The sequence below is a fragment of the Nothobranchius furzeri genome, chromosome 13 (assembly GCF_043380555.1).
Source record: "Nothobranchius furzeri strain GRZ-AD chromosome 13, NfurGRZ-RIMD1, whole genome shotgun sequence".
Classification (NCBI taxonomy): Eukaryota; Metazoa; Chordata; class Actinopteri; order Cyprinodontiformes; family Nothobranchiidae; genus Nothobranchius; species Nothobranchius furzeri.
In genome coordinates, this window is record NC_091753.1 from 43022805 (window position 1) to 43041255 (window position 18451).

The following is an 18451-nucleotide window of genomic DNA, read 5'->3' on the forward strand; positions in this document are numbered from 1 at the left end:
TTTTTGGTAGCAGAAAAATTGATGGTTTTAACAGGGATTCCCTAAGTGTGGTGCGCGCACCCCCGGGGGTGCGAGAGCTGCCGCTAGGGGGTGCGCGCGGTGAAAAGTGTAATGGCTGTGGAGCTCAGAGAAGTCTGTCATATGTCACCATTAGCGTAGCCAGAAACTCATTCGTGGGTGGGCCTAAGAAAAAGTAAGTGGGCCCAATAAATGTAATTAAATACAATACTTTTCGCTTGTGTGTGTGTGTGTGTGTGTGTGTGTGTGTGTGTGTGTGTGTGTGTGTGTGTGTGTGTGTGTGTGTGTGTGTGTGTGTGTGTGTCCTCCGCATGTGCCCTAGCTTCATAATAATAATGCGCCGAGCTTTAGCGCTCTGGCCTGCGCACGCTGTCAATAGCAAGATATGTTCCGTATTTGATCATTTTTAACGGTGTTGGAGAAATCTGAAGGTGGCGAGTCATTCTGGCAGATAGTAATTAACACCCTGTCTCATGCAGGTGTTCTGGCATTGTAAACCTCACACACAGAACATTGTGGATGTAACAAAATAAATCAAGAAATGATTCCCATCTGAGCATTTTAGCATTATTATATTATTATATTAGCACACTGACTGTGGGACAGCATTCTAAACGTGTCAGGCTACTAACAGCGCGCTGAAGATCTGAAGTTCAGAGTGCGTCTGTCAGAGGTCAGACGCGTTCCAGCGGAACCACGGCTCACGGGGGCACATGTGAGAACATCTGGGCTGGGCAGAAGTCATTTTACAACATTGGTTTAAATAGCGCCAATAACGAGACGCGGTGACTGGAGCGGCTCATGGAGCACTATATGAACAGAATTCTAAATTATTTAGTACTTTTAAATAAAATATGAAGTTTGATATTGTTTGCAATTTAGATTAATTTAACGTACACGATCATAAAAACAGAATTCATTTTCCTAGTTGTTGGTTTGCACAAGATGTTTCCTCCTACTGTCCCTTTTCACTCGTGTACAGTAAATATTATTAGAGCATGTTTTCTGATTTAATGACATTTTAATTTTTAAATTGACTGAATTAACTAAACTAAAATGTATTTAAAGTACAACAAAGGTTTTATGTGCATCTTGTCAGATTTGAGCTCTTGTTTAATAATGACTCAAGCAGCCAACATCACCTCAGCTGCAAATGCACTTTTATAAACACAAAAAGACACATATGTACCCTTAGTTGTGCCGATGTCGCATACGTAGAAGGTCACATTGATGTGGGTACGTCTGTTGTCTCTTAGCAAGAACGTTAGCACACTGTAACTGTCTCTGTTTGGATTTCCTCAAGCTCTTCTGGTTTCCTTACACAATCTAATGGCATAAATGCTAAACTGACCTGAGTTATGAGTGCTTTGTCCTTGCCAAGAACTAGCAACCAGTGCAGGATATACCCTGGCTATCAGTCAGTGTCCGATCAGATAGGCTCCAACCCCCCTCCTTAACCCTGGACAGGGTGAAGGTTATATAGAAAATGGAATAAAGGTGTCAAAACATGAAGAGTGAGAAGGAATGAGATGATGCCAACCCTTCATGTCTCCCCTGAAGGAGTTGATAATGAAAAAGCTTGAGCATTGATGCTGAAGTAAATGGTAAACAGCTCTGAGGCAAGAAGAAGAAGATTGAACTCCCGCCTGAAAGGGTAGAGAGGCAGCAGGAGATTCATTACAACTTTTAGTTCAGCTGTTCTGGCTAAATTCAAGCGTGTAATCCTGGCTCTGGTCTCCAAGTATGCACATGGATCTAAGGCGAATGGGGGCATCACATCTTTCTTTGTCATTTCTAGAATAGCTTTCAAGTGTTGTGCAGAAAGGGTCTGTGCATGGCCACGCACCTGGCCCTGCCCAAGATCAGCTGGGACTCCCCAGGAGGGCTTTTCAGCACCTTCCCTGCATTGTGGGCTTTAATAGTACACTAGTACTACTGATTTGGCTAAAAAAGCCTTTTCTACAGGATTTGCAGGCTGAAAAAAAATCTATAAATTAGATACAAGCCACATTGCTTCACACAAATTCAGTCTTTGCTGGTTTATTCTCATCTGGGCATATGCAGAAAACAGGAGTTGGAGGTTTTACAACATTACAGCTTTTCTTCCAAATTAAGCCAAACTGCTTGACTCACTAGTTTGGAGCCTTGGAGGAGAAGGTGTGTTTTCATTCCCATCAAAACGTCAATTTTACTAATTAGCATACCAACTCACCAACAGAAGGAGTAAATCTAATCAGCTTTGCTTCAAATGAAAAACCTACGGGCAGATTTCACATGTAGGTGTTTCAGGCTTCTGAGGATTTACATGTTTATTGTAAATCAATCAGCACCTTGTTCTGGGTTCATGCGTGTGTCACAGCCTTTATTCCCACAGTAGCTTTTTTCTCTTGATCCTTAGTCAAAAAATAATTAAAGGTGTGGAACACTGAAAAAACATTCCTTATTCCTGGTTACACTTGGTTACTCATGCAGGCTGAACATGAAAATAGTCTCCTACACCTATCTTGCTTCTGATATAAAATAAACATTGCAACGCTAGGATTTGAATATCCTGACATTCAGTGCGTTTACATGCAGCCAGTAACCCTTTTAAAACCTGAATATTCACAATAACCCGGTTCCGCAGGTCCGTGTAAACACCGCCAGAAACCCGGATATGCTCATAACTGGGTTTTTAAAAACCCGGTTACTACACCTGGGGTAACCCTTTTCTAACCCGAATGTTTGGTCGTGTAAACGCATATCGGGATATCACCATCAAAGCGTGTGTTCTGCGCATGCTCTGTTCGCAAAGAATCTTGGTCTTTTGAGTAGCGAGACGTCTTGTATGCGCCAGAACACCGGAAGTAAACAACACGTTGGGGGCAACATGGCGAGTTGTGGCACAGCACCACACTTTTGGAGTGACGAAGAAACTAAAGCACAAACAACTGCGGTCGCTATCTCTTCCAAACTGGGAAAAATTTTGTTGTTTTCACGGATACCGGAACGAGAAGAACCGGAAATGACGCATATAGCGACTGGACGTAGTCCACACGTCCTGACGCTACCCCAACGTCGGCATTTACATCGGGTTATGCAAGTTAGGGGTAACTCTTTCTATTTGTGCTTGTAAACGGGTTATTCTGATCAACTCAGAGACCCGAATGCCGACCTTAACCCGATCATAACCCGGATATTGGCTGCGTGTAAACGTAGTCATTGTCACTTAACATTCATGGACTCATCCATCTTGACTCACGACAGGGAAGACTGTTGTTTGTTCCAGGAACGTTCTAGCAGAGAACGTCTCAGCTAGTAGAAGCTAACTGTTAGCATTAGCAGCTTCACCACACAGCAGACCTCCTCCAGGCTTGTGTTATTTGTGGCGATACAACATCCACGTTGCAAGTCAGTGGAGTCTGGTTGCTGTTGTCTGATCCAAGGCGAGATTTCCAAATATAAGGAAATAAAACTCCAAAACCTGCCGTCTGAAGCTCTGCTGTGATGCGGCTCACTTCTAGTTCCTAAAAATGGTGCACCGGTGTCACCCCACCCACCCACTTACGAGGCATTCAATCCCACTAGAGACCACTACAAATTAAACAAGTGTTCCACATCTTTAAATAACAGACTTCAGAAAGCAGAGATGAATTAGCTGCCTTCTTTTTTATGCTTCCTTCTAAACCGGGTGATATATTCTGGCCGTGGGAATTTTTGGGTGCTAAAAAAAGGAAAGTTAACAAGCTGTCCTGGCTTTCCACATCATTTTGGACAGCTGCGATCTGTGCAGCAACAGCTGTTTTCCCAGTGGCAGACAGCTAGGAAGCCAAATCCCTGTGATTTCCACCTTGTTTCCTTTGCCTGCGACGGGTTTGGAGAAACTTGTTCTTTCTTGCAGAGGTAATTGCTGTTTAATATTGGCTCTACATCCAGGAAAAATGTTTTGGTGGGGCCAGGCTGTAAGACATGAAAATGCTTGTACAGCAGGACTGTGGTGCATTTATAGTTTAGTGACACTTGCCTGTAAATTTGACTCTGGTTCAGAAAGTATGATTATAAGCACTTTTAGTGATGGGCGTGAATGTAAGGGAAACGTACAAACCCTGTCATTATGTTCCACCTGGTTTCCCATTTTTAAGCATATTACCAGATGTCCACAACACTTAAGCAAAGACATACTGGCTTGAATCCAGTCTTCTGCAGCTCAGTTGGTATCCTTGGCTGAAATTTCTGATGTTTGGTGCTACGTTAATGCTAAGGTTGGTTTTTCAGATCGAATATGGAGCTTATAATTGTTCTGTAGGAGACATGTCACTGCACAGTTGGCAGTAGAGCATTTTCCAGACTTCTATTGAGTCTCACCATTAAAGACGCCATTTAGCGCTGTGGGAATTCTGTGCAAAGTTCAAGTGAAATCAAGCCGTCAGAGAGGCTGACATTCTCCTCAGGGATGAGTGTCTCTCCTCGTCTCATCTTTATTTTTTATGTTCCCATATATTTAACTTTAAGGCTTTTTGGCTTTATTCCTGACTATATAAAAGGAGCTGTTCTTACTGCACTTTAAAGTAAATAGTTCTTTTATTTATTTTTATACCCATTAAAATATCAGCGTGTCTGCACTTTTGACGTCTATCTGCACATAGATCTTCTAACCTTCCCTCGGTGTAATCTTAGAGGTGCTTTGTGGGGTCGGAGCTGCTGCAGAGCTGATGGAGGTTGTGGATGGTTTACCTTTCAGTTAATGGGCCTTATAGGACTTTGAAGCTTTTTGTTTGTCTGGCGCACACCTTATCTGATTACTTGACTAGTACAACAGGTACCCTAGTTCCTGGCTGCCAGCCTCGGTCTCGTAGATCTGATTTCTCCTCCAGGTGGAGACCCGATGCAGGCGGCCTAAACAATCTTTGTTTGGTTTCTCTCTAGGGGCAGTCCTGGCAGCTGAAAGCCTCTTGATACAACATTTATTGTCCTGACTACACTCTCAAGATGGAAGTGTTCTGCCCTTCACTCAGGGATTGCCGTTTTAAATGTGTAGTCGACTGCTTTGAGAACTACAAATTTGCTTAAAACATATACTTTACTTCATTTCAGAACACTATTTGTGTTTACCATTAGACTGTCACTACCACATTTACATATGCAAATATATCCCTACAAATAAAAGTACTTGGAGGAATAATTGCAAGATAAATGGTAGTAAACAAACTTTCCTGATCAGTAATGGTGACTTGCAGCATGTTTAGAGTATGGTTTCACTACATGGCATAATTAGTATAGATCTAATTCCACAGTGGCCATTTTCCTCCCAGCTTGTCACGAGAAACTTATCATTTTACTGGTGCTGAGGTCCATTGTCATGGAAACAAACACTCCACCCATTACCATTAGCTGTAATTCTTCAGCATTTGGTCACAGGTGTTTTAAAACCCACAGGGTCCTTACAGATAAATTGTTGTGTCATTAGTGACCACAACAAATCGTGATCATTAATGGGACTCATCATTATTTATAAGAATATGGTCGTTTTATTTTAAAAAATTGTGCCTTGATTGGTTTCCATTTTTGGCCGCTTGACTTCCGTATTTTCTAGTTGCTATTGATGCCTCCTGAAGTAAACAAACACAGAAATCCATGATAAATCAGCCGTTTCACAAACAGCATGGCGTGGTGGACAGCACTGAAAGGAGTGGAAGAGTTAAATATCACAGCGGGTGAGTTTGGCTGCAGTGGAATCTCAGCTCATAGAAGCACTAATTGTAGTCAGACAGGCCCGGGCTGGCACAGTTCGAGCTTTCCTTCCCCCAGACCTCCTGTCAGGCCTCCTGTCTGCCTCTCAGACCCATCACTATGAAAGTCAGCACAATTAGCAGGCCCTTTCCGAGCGGAACAAGGAAATTCTGTTGTGCCCTGAGGTTGGCTTTTGTCTATAAAAGTTTGCTGCATCCTAAAATAATAAATACTTTCAAAACATTACTGAAAAATGTTGAAAAGGTCTACAATTTGATGGTTTACAATTATAGTGCTGACTACCTGCTGCTAATTTAATAGAAGTGGCCCTCTTTAACAGCAGGCATACTCTTTCAGTTTACCTGTAATTACTGTACAACGTTGTCGTGTCCTTGTCTGTTTAACTTTCCCCTCTCTTATTATTCCCAGATCCCATTTTCTACTTTGGAAGCACGGAATACCGTGTGGATGAGAGTGATGGCTTTGTGGAAGTGCAGGTGTGGAGAACAGGGACAGATCTTTCCAAAGGAGGATCTGTCACGGTGCGCTCCAGGAAGACAGATCCCATCTCTGCTGAGGGTGTGTGTCTGTTAAAAGTCCTTCTCTGACAGCTTCAGCTAGTTCATGCTTAGATAAATGTAAACCAAACACAACAATGGGCTCAAATCATCATCCTGTCAAACTTTGTATTCCGAGCTCATCGGTGGGAGAAGATTTCCATTCCGGATATGTTGAGTGGATGGTCAGGGGAATGTAAACATTTTTTTAGGCAGGGGGAAGAGAGGCCAGGGCTTTTTAGCTTAGACCTTGTCTTAAAGACACCAAATCTACACATTGTTGGGAAGATAATGCGAGACTGACTGACAACTGAGTTTCAAGATTGCATACTGATAGTTCTCCACACCGGTAAGCGCTTTAGAGTAATAAATCAATGCTTTTTCCTCGGGTCTTCCCAACAGCTTCTATTATCTCTAACCCCCAGGCAGGCAGCTCCTTTTCCACAGATTTGTAACAACTTCCCTCTCTGCAACTGTAAAAGCAACAGGCTTCTAATCAGCCAAGCCTATACCTATATACGGGTTATAAATGTATGAAAAGGGCCGGCAGGCAAAGGTTGAGGTCTCATTATAAAGATTCTTCAAAGAATGGCAAACAAGAATTCTGTTTGCACTCCAAGAGCTGTCCAGCTCCTGGCTATTTAACTGAACTGATTCATAGCTGTCAGCGATGTGATAGAATACCTTATCATCACATTTTTCCTTTTTCTCACTAAATGTCACTTAAAATTAGTTGTAAAATAATATGAAAAAAAAACAGGTTTTTCAACTAAAACCCAGAATAGTGTTAACACTCGTTAACATTATGACAAATATGTCTCACTTAACCTATACTGTGTTGCTGGGCAGCTGGTGTAGATTATGTGGGGATCAGCCGGAATCTGGACTTTGCACCAGGAGTGACCATGCAGACGTTCCGTGTGACTGTTCTGGATGATCTTGGACAGCCTGTGCTGGAAGGTCCAGAGAAGTTTGAACTGGTGCTGAGGATGCCCATGAATGGGATCCTTGGGGAGTCAAGCAAGACCGTTATCGTCATTAATGACTCCATTTCAGACTGTGAGTGAAAATCGTGATCAATTAAAAGATTTATTTGAACACCGCATGATAGTTTGCTTCCTTTCTATTTTCTGGTTTCAATCGTTTTGTTTTAGTACCAAAGGTGCAGTTTCGTCACGCTGTGTATGTAGGCGATGAGAACTCAGGACAGGTCTCAACCGCTGTGTATCGCAGTGGTGACACCAGTTACAAGTCCACAGTTCGCTGTTACAGCCGGCAGGGAACCGCCCAGGTCATGATGGACTTCAATGAAAGGCCGAACACAGACGCCTCCATCATCACTTTCTTCCCAGGTAATTGTAACACACGTCCCCTTTTTGTGGCTTTTGTTTCCACACTCAATCATTACTTCTAAAACACTGCTTTTCAGGAGAGATTGAAAAATCCTGTTTACTGGTACTGGTTGATGACTCAGAATATGAGGAGGAAGAAGAGCTTCGTCTTGTTTTGGGAAGCCCCAAGAGTGATTCCCCATTTGGAGCCTCTATTGGAAAGCAAAACGAAACCCTCATTAAGATAAACGATGAGGCAGACAGTAAGGATGATTAGCTTTCTTGTTACATGTTAATCCTGTCATCAGTCCTGCTTATAATAATTACGTGGAGCATTTTACTCACATATTACCTCTTTATAATTAGACCTACGATTGCTGTTGTGGCAACAGATTAAAGAGTCACATCCATGGTGGTTATGAAGTGTGTCATAACTGCAATTTTACAGTTTACCAGCATAATTCAAATTAAGGGGGTGTATTGGCAATAATCTGGTAATACAATATGTATATCACAGTATATGGGAGACAATGCGATATAGATCACATTAGGGTGGAGATCATGTAATATATTGCATGATTCGATATATTGCGATACTGAAAGCCAAACAATATTTGCTAATTTTTAAACTCCAGCCAGACGCTTCACAGGCCCATCCAGTGTTATCGCAAAATCTTGTTGTTCCATCGGAATGGAGGCAGTAAGAAATGCTGCCACCTAGCAGTCACAGTTTGAATTGCACCACCCAAAAAAACCAGTAAAGTTTTGCATTCAAATTCTCTATTTAAACAATCGATTGCTTTTACATATTGATTCAGTATCATCGCAAAATCTTGTTGTTCCATCGGAATGGAGGCAGTAAGAAATGCTGCCACCTAGCAGTCACAGTTTGAATTGCACCACCCAAAAAAAAACAGTAAAGTTTTGCATTCAAATTCTCTATTTAAACAATCGATTGCTTTTACATATTGATTCAGTATCATAACATAAACTATCACAATAGTTGAGTGTGTCAATTATTTTCTTACATCTTTAATCAAAATAATCAAAATCCATGTTCACAGGACCAGTTATTAGTTTTGGATTGACCAAATTCAGTATGAGTGAACCAAAGGAAAAGGGCCAAGTCTCGGTGGTGAAGATCCCAGTGTTACGTGTCGGAGACACCTCCAAGGTCTCTGTTGTTCGAGTCCACACCAAAGATGGATCTGCCACCTCCGGGGAGGACTACCATCCAATATCTGAGGGTAAATATTACAGCAAGTCCCTTTTATCAAGCCAGTGAATCGTGCTGAAATATATTTTTCAAGGATATTTTCTTTTTCCTGCAGAAATTGTGTTCAAACAGGGTGACACAGAGCACTACGTGGAGGTGGAGATTCTATATGATGGGGTCAGAGAAATGAGGGAGGCCTTCACTGTTCACCTTAAGCCTGATGAGAACATGGTGGCAGAAACAAAGGTGTTGTTTAAACCAATTAATTATCTCACTTTCACACAAGAAATACAAGATTTCCCTTAAATATGGGTCGCTCTGTTTGGCCAATCAACAGATGAGCAAAGCCATCATTCACATTGAAGAGGCTAACAGCATGGCGGATGTGACATTTCCCTCCATACCCAGAGTGGTTTCTTTACTTCATTATGATGACACCAGAAGGACCAGGCACGCTCTGCCAGTGACTGGATACCCTGTCATTTGTGTCACCGTATGTCCCCACTAATTCACACACACACACACACACACACACACACACACACACACACACACACACACACAAATCCAGTTGAAACTGTTAAATCTGTTATGGAAGTGGATCTCAGCACAAGTTGTGGCAATGAATCATCAGTAATATAAAGAGAAAACTGTCTGCTGAACTGATCACATTTTTACATAGTTTTCTCCCCCTTTCCAGGCTTGTGACCCCAAATATCCAGACTATGATAAAACAGGTTCTATCTGTGTGAGCGAGAATATCAACAATACGTTGACTCGCTATCGTTGGCTCGTTAGCGCCCCAACCGGCCCAGATGGTGTGACCAGCCCAATGAGAGAAGTTGACTTTGACACTTTCTTCACCTCCTCCAAACTCATAACGTTGGACTCAGTCTATTTCCAGGCCGGCTCCAGGGTCCAATGTGCTGCAAGGGCTGTGAACTCTAATGGGGATGAAGGTCTAGAACTGAGCAGCCCCATAGTGTCAATCAGCACAACTGAGGGTAAGTTTAGAGAATTTTCTATCCTTTTTAGCCTTCTTAACAGAATAATCATATTAAAAGTCTGTCTGGGTGGTATTGTATTTCCAATTGCAGTATAAGTTACGCCTTTGCTGACAGAAAATGGAATTATCCTCTGAGAAACTAAATATTTTGTTTTGGGGTTATGGCACGGCTGCAGGAATGTGTCAGCCTCGCGTTGCAGGAACTGTGGGGGCAGAGCCGTTCTCTGCCAAGCTTCGATACAGTGGAGCAGAGGACACAGACCACCCCAATCTCATCAAACTAACTGTCACCATGCCTCACATTGATGGTGAGAAGAGCATTTCCTCACCAAACTTCTAAACCAGTTATTGATTTCAAAATCATCACATTTTAACAGCTGTGAAAGCTGTGGTTCAGTATGTCTATAGTTGACCCTTTTTTCTAACCAGTTTGTGTCTTCCATCAGGGATGCTGCCTGTGGTGTCCACTCGATCCCTTTCTAACTTTGAGCTGACTCTGAGCCCTGATGCGAGCCGGGTCGGACAGCATCGCTGCTCCAATTTGTTGGATTACAGTGAGGTCGATACTCGCTATGGCTTTCTCACTGACGCCACCAAGAATACAGAAGTGTTTGGCGAGACGAAACCTTACGAATACAGCACTTCCCTAAGGGGGTCCAGTACACTGCGTTTCTATAGAAACCTGAACCTGGAGGCATGTTTGTGGAATTTCACTAGCTACTATGACATATCTGAGCTTCTCAGTGTCTGTGGAGGAACCATTGGGACTGATGGACAGGTTAGTACTCCTTGAGATGGCAATATTGTCCTTTGCTTCCCACACATAAATGGAAGTGACGCCACAAACAGCTGGCGGCTCTGACGAAAACGGAAGTTCTGGTCAAAACATGTCAGCCAAAAGTAAAGAAACATCTAATTATTTCACTGTGTTAAATAAGAAAAAAGAAGATAACTAAAATGAGCTGTTTGAAAAAAGTCCCCACTTGTGATGTCACAAACAGGGATAATACAATAGAAACACCTCACACATGTCAGAGAGAACTGCTGCTGGAGGAGAACAGCTCTACTTTGAGCCCCTCCCGCATTTCGGACTTTCTCAGCATAAAGCAGCCTTGTTGGGGATGGGTGGCCAGCTTGTTTTCTTAAAGTGACAGAGCCCCAAAAAACAGCTCATTCTGGAAGGTACTGAAAATGCCAAGAAAAAACTGCTGAAATCGCTTTATATGAGGGGGATTTTATGCAAAGGAAATGAATATGTTTGTTAAAAGACACAGAACTATTATAACTTAAGAAAAAAGTCATAAAATAGGAATAGGAAAATATAGGAAAATTCTTTGTCACTTTTTTACCATTGTATTAATTACTTATACTTTCTAATCATATTCAAATATATGTTTATAAAATAAATATGCACAGTTAAGTCTAAATATTCTAAGTTAAAATAAGTATTTGTATAACATGAAAATCAGGCAGCTGTAAAATGGAATTATTCCACTAGTATGAAAGCACGGTGAACAGATCAGATCCTCTCTCTCAGAAACAGATCATTCATCAATACTCCTCTATCTGGGTTCTCCTTGCCCAATGGTAAATGATCAATGGTTAAGCAAACTCATGCAATCTTACCACGACCTTTCTTCACCTGCTTTTCTTCTAGTTGGCTGAATACTGTTATTAGAATTGTCACTATTGTTTTTAGATATAACTTATGTTTAGAATCGATTAAGATTTTGATTTTTAGTGATGTCTAATAAAACACCGGCTTCCTTCGGTTATTAACGAGAAAAATCACTTGCCCTGTCAAGACAAGTCAATAGCCAGCAGCCTTATAAAACTTCCTAGTCGTAATTTTTGCTCCACGCACAACAGCATCTTTGCAGCAGCTGATGCTATGCAGTGCATGAGGGAGGAGAGCCTAAATCTCCCTCCAGCCTCCGGGCACACATGCCTCATAGGGTTTAACATTTGCATTCACCTTGGAAACTTGTCCTCAGCTCATGTTGAGTTAATTAAGGTAAAAAGTTAATAAAGAAGGTCTGGAAGATTTCTTGCTGCACATTGTAGTGAAAACTTGAACTGCAGTGGAGGTGGAGATTCTGTATGATGGGGTTATTTACATCCCATCTGAGCATTATTATAATTCAACATAGAATAATATATACTCTGATGCTTGTTGAAGACTATGTGATGATTTTCACGTTCTTTTATGAGAATCTTGTTTTACATAGCTTCAGGTTAATTTAATAACGCACCAGGGTGAAGTGTTCCCTCCAACCACAAATAAAAACGTGTTGGCAGTTATCAACTTGTCTTGACAAGTTATGTGTCTGCTGCCAGTTTTACAAACTCTGCTTTAGACGAGGGTATTTACTCAACATACGAATTCTGTGACTACACAGAAAACTCCATCTTTCTCAGCCTGCTCAAAAGTCAGAGTGAAGCTCCACAGGTCCCGGGTTCAGGATCTGTAGGGCAGGCTCAACAGGAAAAAGGGAGCAGCCTTTATTTGAGGGTGCCTTGTGACCGAAGTGCTTCTCTAAGTGAGTTGGCCAGCTGATTGGAGACAGCTCAGGGAAGACTTTAGGCTAGTGTCATGTCACAGTGCAGGTCTTCATGCCCAGCTTAACAAGACCACGGGAATCTATCAAAGCCCAGCAGGCTGTGTCAGAAGGCCATTCTGCAAATCGTTTGCCTGAGCTCTCAGTGCCCAGAGGCAAAGGCACGTCCACACATGAGCACAAAGCTAGTGCAGGCAGGTACGTCTCACAGGTCAGAGGAAAGTGCAGATACCAAAGAGAGCTCCCTCTGAGAGCTTCAACCATTTAGGACAAAATGAAATGCAGTAAATGCATTTTCTGAATTTGTTGTAGTAGAAATATCCATACTTTATACGTAGCGTCGTGAGTCCATAAACCCACTTAGGGACTTCTACATAAAGAACATTATTGGTACGAAGTGTGATAAATTCTGTGAAGTGTCGTTGATTCGCTTTGTCCAAACATTTTGAGACGAGGGCCAAAATCGGCAGCTGAATGGTCCTCACTGCCAAAAATGTTTTTTTTAAATGCAAACATTATTTTATGGTGATTTTATTTAATTTCTTCAAAATAGGTTCAAAGTTAGTAAAACTCAATAAAAATGCATTGTTCTACATCAACAGCCTGCTGCAGACACAAAATGATTTCATTCTAGAAATGCAAATGGGGGCCACGAGAAATCACTTGGAAGGCCACATTTTAGACATGACTGGCTTAGTTTGTTGACTTAGTGAAACAGTGTAAATAAAACTAACAAATCAAAAATGCTTGTCTATAATCAAGGCTTCCATTCTTTCTCCTCATTTTACATGCTTAGATTTCACTGATTTCTAAATATTGTTTGTTTTACTGCAGGTTCTGAATCTGGTTCAGTCCTACTTGACCCTGCGAGTCCCACTACATGTGTCCTACGTCTTCCATTCGCCTGTGGGAGCAGGAGGGTGGCAGCACTTGGACCTGCAGTCGGAGCTGAGGCTCACATTTGTGTACGACACTGCCATCCTGTGGAGGGAGGGGATCGGTAGTCCACCAGAAGCTGAACTACAAGGCAAGCTTGAGTTTGGATGCTCTTATTTTAAATAGTGTGTTATATTCACGCATACATTCACAGTGAATGATGTCTTTGCAGGGGCCCTTTACCCGACCAGCATGCGTATAAATGTCCAGGGACAGTTGGTCGTGAACTTCCGCACCGAGGCTCGATTCAGGGGCTTGTTTGTGTCTGATCATCCAGGTACAGCGTGTCCTAGAAGACATAGACTTTTAATCACTTATATGGTATCAGTCTGCTTTAAATGTGAAACTGAAACAAACACTTTTATCATAAAAAATCCTATTACGTGTAAAAATGTGCTCAGATATTTCACTTTTCTGCTGATTTATGTTTTGTTTTATCAGCTTCATCCCTCTCCTCCATGGTCATGTGTCCTGACCACCCTGGTTTAACCTTTAACCTCAGCCTCGTTCGGAGTGAGCCGACCTACAACCAGCCCATCCAGCAGTGGACATTCATCTCTGACTTTGCTGTGAGAAGAGTTTTTTTTTAATCGTTTTAGCCACATCCTGTTCCTCCTCAACATAACGTCCTCTCTCAGGTGCGGGATTACTCTGGCATGTACACAGTAAAGCTGATCCCTTGTACTTCTCCTCCAAGCTTGGAGTACACCATCCCTCCCGTCTGCAATCCCAGAGAAGCACTCTCCTTTGACTTGGATATCCGGTTTCAGCAGGTAATTTCATTTGATCTAATAATTTGGAGCAGCAGGAGGTTCTGTTGTACATGGTTCTTTCACTCTTATTTGTTTTTGGTGATGACTGTGCTTCAGTGACATTCTGGAAAATTCTGGGAAAGCATATCTACCCGTAGCCTGATATTTAAAGTGTTTGTATCAATTTTATTTAAATCAACAGAGAACTTCTGTTCATGTAGGAGAAGGCTGGGAAGGTAGATGAGATAAGCTGCATCTGAAGTAAACGCGTGTGAAAGAAATGCAGCGAGCACAAAGCTAACAAGCAGAAGGTCACCACCAACCAGAATGTGACAGGCTATAACGAGCTCCGTACAGACTCTGTACAAGCTTTTCTACAACAATTCAGCTTTTCGTCTAATTAGTTTTGTTGTATTTATGGCTTGTGAAGCTCTTGGGGCTGAGGACTAAATTAAATCAACCAAGCATCAAAATCCACTTGGGGTCATGGTAGCAAGATTGAACAGAATAAAAAAGTGCATTAATTGGGATTACTGATTTTTAGTTTGACAAGTGACTTAAAGGAATATTTCACCCCAATGAGAAATTTGTTTGTTGCCATGTTTCCCCGATTTAGATATGTGGGAAAAAGCATTTTGTTACCAGCCCAGTCATTCTCCTAATCTGGCAGTTTTCGGTTAGCTTTAGCTTAGCATAAACAAAATAAGTAAATGGTAACAACTAGCATTCCGTGTGAAAAATTCATTAAAATTACTCAATAATGATTCTGATATTTCTTGGTGATCGACTCCAAATTCGTGTTGTTGGGGGAATTCCCACCGCAGCAAGCCTTTGACTGGATGGAATTCTGTGTGCTGTATGTCTTCGGTTTGCTTTCTTAATCCTTTGCTAAACAAGAAAATAAAAATTTCTTGCATTAGAAATGTGACATACTGAAACAACGGTGGTAAAAAAGTCAGTGCAGCTCACGCATTTGTGTTTGTGGAAGTATTGTAGGTGGCGCAGCGCCACGCCTAAAAGTCTAGTGCCATGGCTATGAAATCAAATTTTGTTGCCAATATGGTTATTTATATCACGAAGAAAAATTGGGATCGATATTGAATAATTTTCAGGAAATTTTCGCACAAATTGCTCGCTGTTTCCATTCACTTACATTATTTATGCTAAGCTAAAGCTAACGGAATACTGCCAGATTAGGAGAATGACTGAGCTGGTTACAAAATGCTTTTCTGCACTTATCTAACTCTGAGGAATATGGCAACAGACTACATTTTACTTAGGGGTGGAATATCCCTTTAAAGCTCCATCAAGTGAGCAACTCAAAAGTAAACGAAGATAGATTTGTTCAAATTTCTGATAATTCATTAAATTAATAGATAGAGGTTCATTTAGAAGCTAATCATGATTTATTTTGATATTTTATTTATTTAGATTTTTTTTTTTGCGCTGTTTTAGGTTAGTGACCCGGTGGCTGCTGAGTTCAGTTTAAACACCCAGATGCTCTTACTCTCCAAACGGACGCTCTGGCTCTCAGATGGGTCCATGGGCTTTGGACAGGAGACTGACACCGCTTTCTCACCAGGTAAAGTCCAACAGAACCACATGATTCCAAAACACAGAGATCAAACAGATGCTTGGCTCATTTCATATTTTCTCCCCCGTACGAATGATCAAAAAGAAATATCAGTGTGTAGTTTATTTTTATCGACTCAGCGAACCTGTTCTCAATTATTTTCCAACTCGGTGAGATCAAATGAAAGATAAGTGAAGCTTCCGTGAAATGCCTTTTTCACATCATCCTTGTATGCCGGCAAATTGAAGGGAGAGCAAGAAATCTTTTTCTTTCACTGAAGTCCTGAAAATCTTTGAAAAGGTTTTGTCCAAGTGAATATAAAACTTCTTTTAGCGCCGGAGAGCAAAATTAAAATTTTAATGATGCAATTATCCACAGTCGGAATAAAACTATTGCATTTGACAAACCGTTCAATAAAACTTCCACAGATTTTGTTTGATGTGGTTTAACGTGGTTTAAACTGAGATTTCTCTTTTGTCAGGGGACACGGTTTATGGCAGAGTGATGGTGGATCCCGTCCAGAACTTGGGTGACTCCTTTATCTGTAACATAGAGAAAGTGTTCCTGTGCACAGGAGCAGACGGATACGTCCCAAAGTACAACCCCAGCAACTTTGAGTTTGGCTGTCTGGCCGACGCTCCGTCTCTTCTCTACAGATTTAAGATCATTGTAAGTGATAAAAAGAGTCGTTTTTACTTTTTCACATCAAGTGCTATGTATCTGCTCAGAAAACATCATTCTTTTTTATGTGACCCCAGGATAAAGCTCAGCCAGAGACACAGGCCCACTCATTTGGGGATGTAGCCTTTAATGCTTTTCTGGCGGTGGATGACCCTGGAGCTTTACCTCTGGTGAGACAACCTGGAGCAGATGGTTTCAGAATGGATTCTTCAGCCCTGTTCCAGGTCAGTAAAACGGTCGTGCTAAATTCCATTTTTTTACTGAAATTTAAGCAGTCCTAGGGTCACCTGACAGCTTAAAGCTTTGGTTCGTAATGTGATGTCATCAAGGAGGAGTTTAAATTTGAATGGCTACAGATACTGCTCCTCCTCCCCCTCACCTTCTGGAAGGAGCTAAAAGCCACTCCTCAGTGGAGTCAACAGAGAAAGTTAAAACATTGGTAGTGTTTAGGGCTAATTTATACTTGTCCGTCAGCTCAAGTGTGGAGTTGCACAAACACATTTTCCCTTTGGACTTTGCCATCACGTGGGGATTGTTGCAAAGCAATTCCCCACCAGGACAACAGAGGGGTACCCTGCCGTCATTACTATCTCGTATTGAATGGAGGTTGAGTTAGCATTTAAGCTAGCACCATATTAGTGTACGGCAGGGGTGTCAAATATGCGGCCCGCGGGCCGCATCCGGCCCGCAAGTGGGTTATGTCCGGCCCGCGAGATGGTTGTGTAAACTTTATTTTCATACTTTACAATGTAGAGTGAAAATAAACTTATCTTTGTGAGCAAGTTTTCTCTGTAATGAGTAAAAATAAAACAAAGCTGCGCTTAAGGCTCACACAAGAACTTGAATCACATCCTGAAGTTGGCTGCCACTCAGGATGTGACTTCTGATATTGATGTGCTGGTGAAAGCTAAAAGATGTAAAGTAAAATGAGTCAAATATATTTAAAGTGCTGCATGAAAGTGATCCAGCCATGTGATCTGTAAGCTCTTTGAATCACTAAGGAATGTTTTATTTATTGTTTGATTTTTTAGTTTTTTCAAATTTTCAAGTACACTTCAGGTGTTGTACTTGTACTGTTTTGGATACACTGTCCTCAGGCTCCAGCTTTGTTTTGTATTGATTGTATTAAAACAAAGAAAACAATTTGAAGTTGTTTTTAATTTACCGGTCCGGCCCACTTGGGACTAGATTTCCCTCAATGTGGTCCCTGAGCTAAAATGATTTTGACACCCCTGGTGTACGGTGAGCGCAGCATTCAGTGATTATCTGAGCTGTTGTTTCTTTTGTTCAGATCAAGTTTAGGATACAATTCTCTAAACAGCACTAAAGAACATAGTATTTACCTGCCCAAAAGAAAATTTGAAACTCTTCATTAGTTTTGAGCCCTTGTAGATCACAAAGCTCCTCCATCCTTTTAAAGCATCTCCAATCTAAATTCTAATGGACTGTCACAAACATCTCATAGTGAGTTTCACAGAAGGACTTTTAGACTAAATTTTCTTTGAGAAGGAGAAGGCAGTAGAGAAATCTGTGGGTGCCTTGCTTATGAGGACACTGTCCTTCCTTGGTCAAAGAAAATGGGTAAATGGCTTCCGCAGTGGTCACGCAACATCATGTGACACGGGAGATAACGTTATATTTTATACGTATTAGTTTCACTACAAATATATCCTTTTACTTTTAAAATTGTGTGTATATTTGTTAAATTAAATATGTAAGCGATACCTGCTAGCTACCGAAGCTGCAACTACTAAGCAACTAACCAACCATAGATAACTTCTTTGGATCTAAAAAACACATTTTAAATTAGTTGACTTACTTTTAAACTTGAAATTTTCCCCCGAAGTAGCTGCCGGCTTGTGATCCTCCATCCTTTTGAAAATACTGCGGTGTATTCTGTGTAATTTTTGACCAATGCTAGGCTACAAGACACCTCCCATGTATCCTTGCTCAGCTAGCTAAACGGCTAACAAACAGAGAACAGACGCCTCGGTGGAACATGAACATTGGAACAAGCCTTGGCGGCTCTTGATGACGTATCTCCTAGGCAACGGGGGCAGGGTCAGGACATCCAGGCAGGTTCCTTGGTATTGAGAAACACCCTATAATTTCTG

At 41.5% G+C, this 18451-nt stretch overlaps 1 protein-coding gene across 1 annotated transcript in view; it reads left to right on the top strand.

Moving 5' to 3' along the window:
• frem2b (FRAS1 related extracellular matrix 2b) overlaps nucleotides 1-18451 on the top strand; it is a 68084-nt gene that overhangs the window by 44193 nt on the left and 5440 nt on the right. Inside the window, exons 7-23 of the mRNA XM_015951369.3 lie at nucleotides 6157-6306; nucleotides 7134-7343; nucleotides 7439-7636; nucleotides 7714-7878; nucleotides 8680-8862; nucleotides 8947-9077; nucleotides 9169-9324; nucleotides 9532-9835; nucleotides 10014-10145; nucleotides 10284-10615; nucleotides 13230-13422; nucleotides 13504-13608; nucleotides 13773-13900; nucleotides 13970-14104; nucleotides 15539-15665; nucleotides 16138-16325; nucleotides 16415-16561. Of these exons, the coding sequence (XP_015806855.1) occupies nucleotides 6157-6306; nucleotides 7134-7343; nucleotides 7439-7636; nucleotides 7714-7878; nucleotides 8680-8862; nucleotides 8947-9077; nucleotides 9169-9324; nucleotides 9532-9835; nucleotides 10014-10145; nucleotides 10284-10615; nucleotides 13230-13422; nucleotides 13504-13608; nucleotides 13773-13900; nucleotides 13970-14104; nucleotides 15539-15665; nucleotides 16138-16325; nucleotides 16415-16561 (2984 nt within the window). The remainder of the gene's footprint in view (nucleotides 1-6156; nucleotides 6307-7133; nucleotides 7344-7438; nucleotides 7637-7713; nucleotides 7879-8679; nucleotides 8863-8946; nucleotides 9078-9168; nucleotides 9325-9531; nucleotides 9836-10013; nucleotides 10146-10283; nucleotides 10616-13229; nucleotides 13423-13503; nucleotides 13609-13772; nucleotides 13901-13969; nucleotides 14105-15538; nucleotides 15666-16137; nucleotides 16326-16414; nucleotides 16562-18451) is intronic.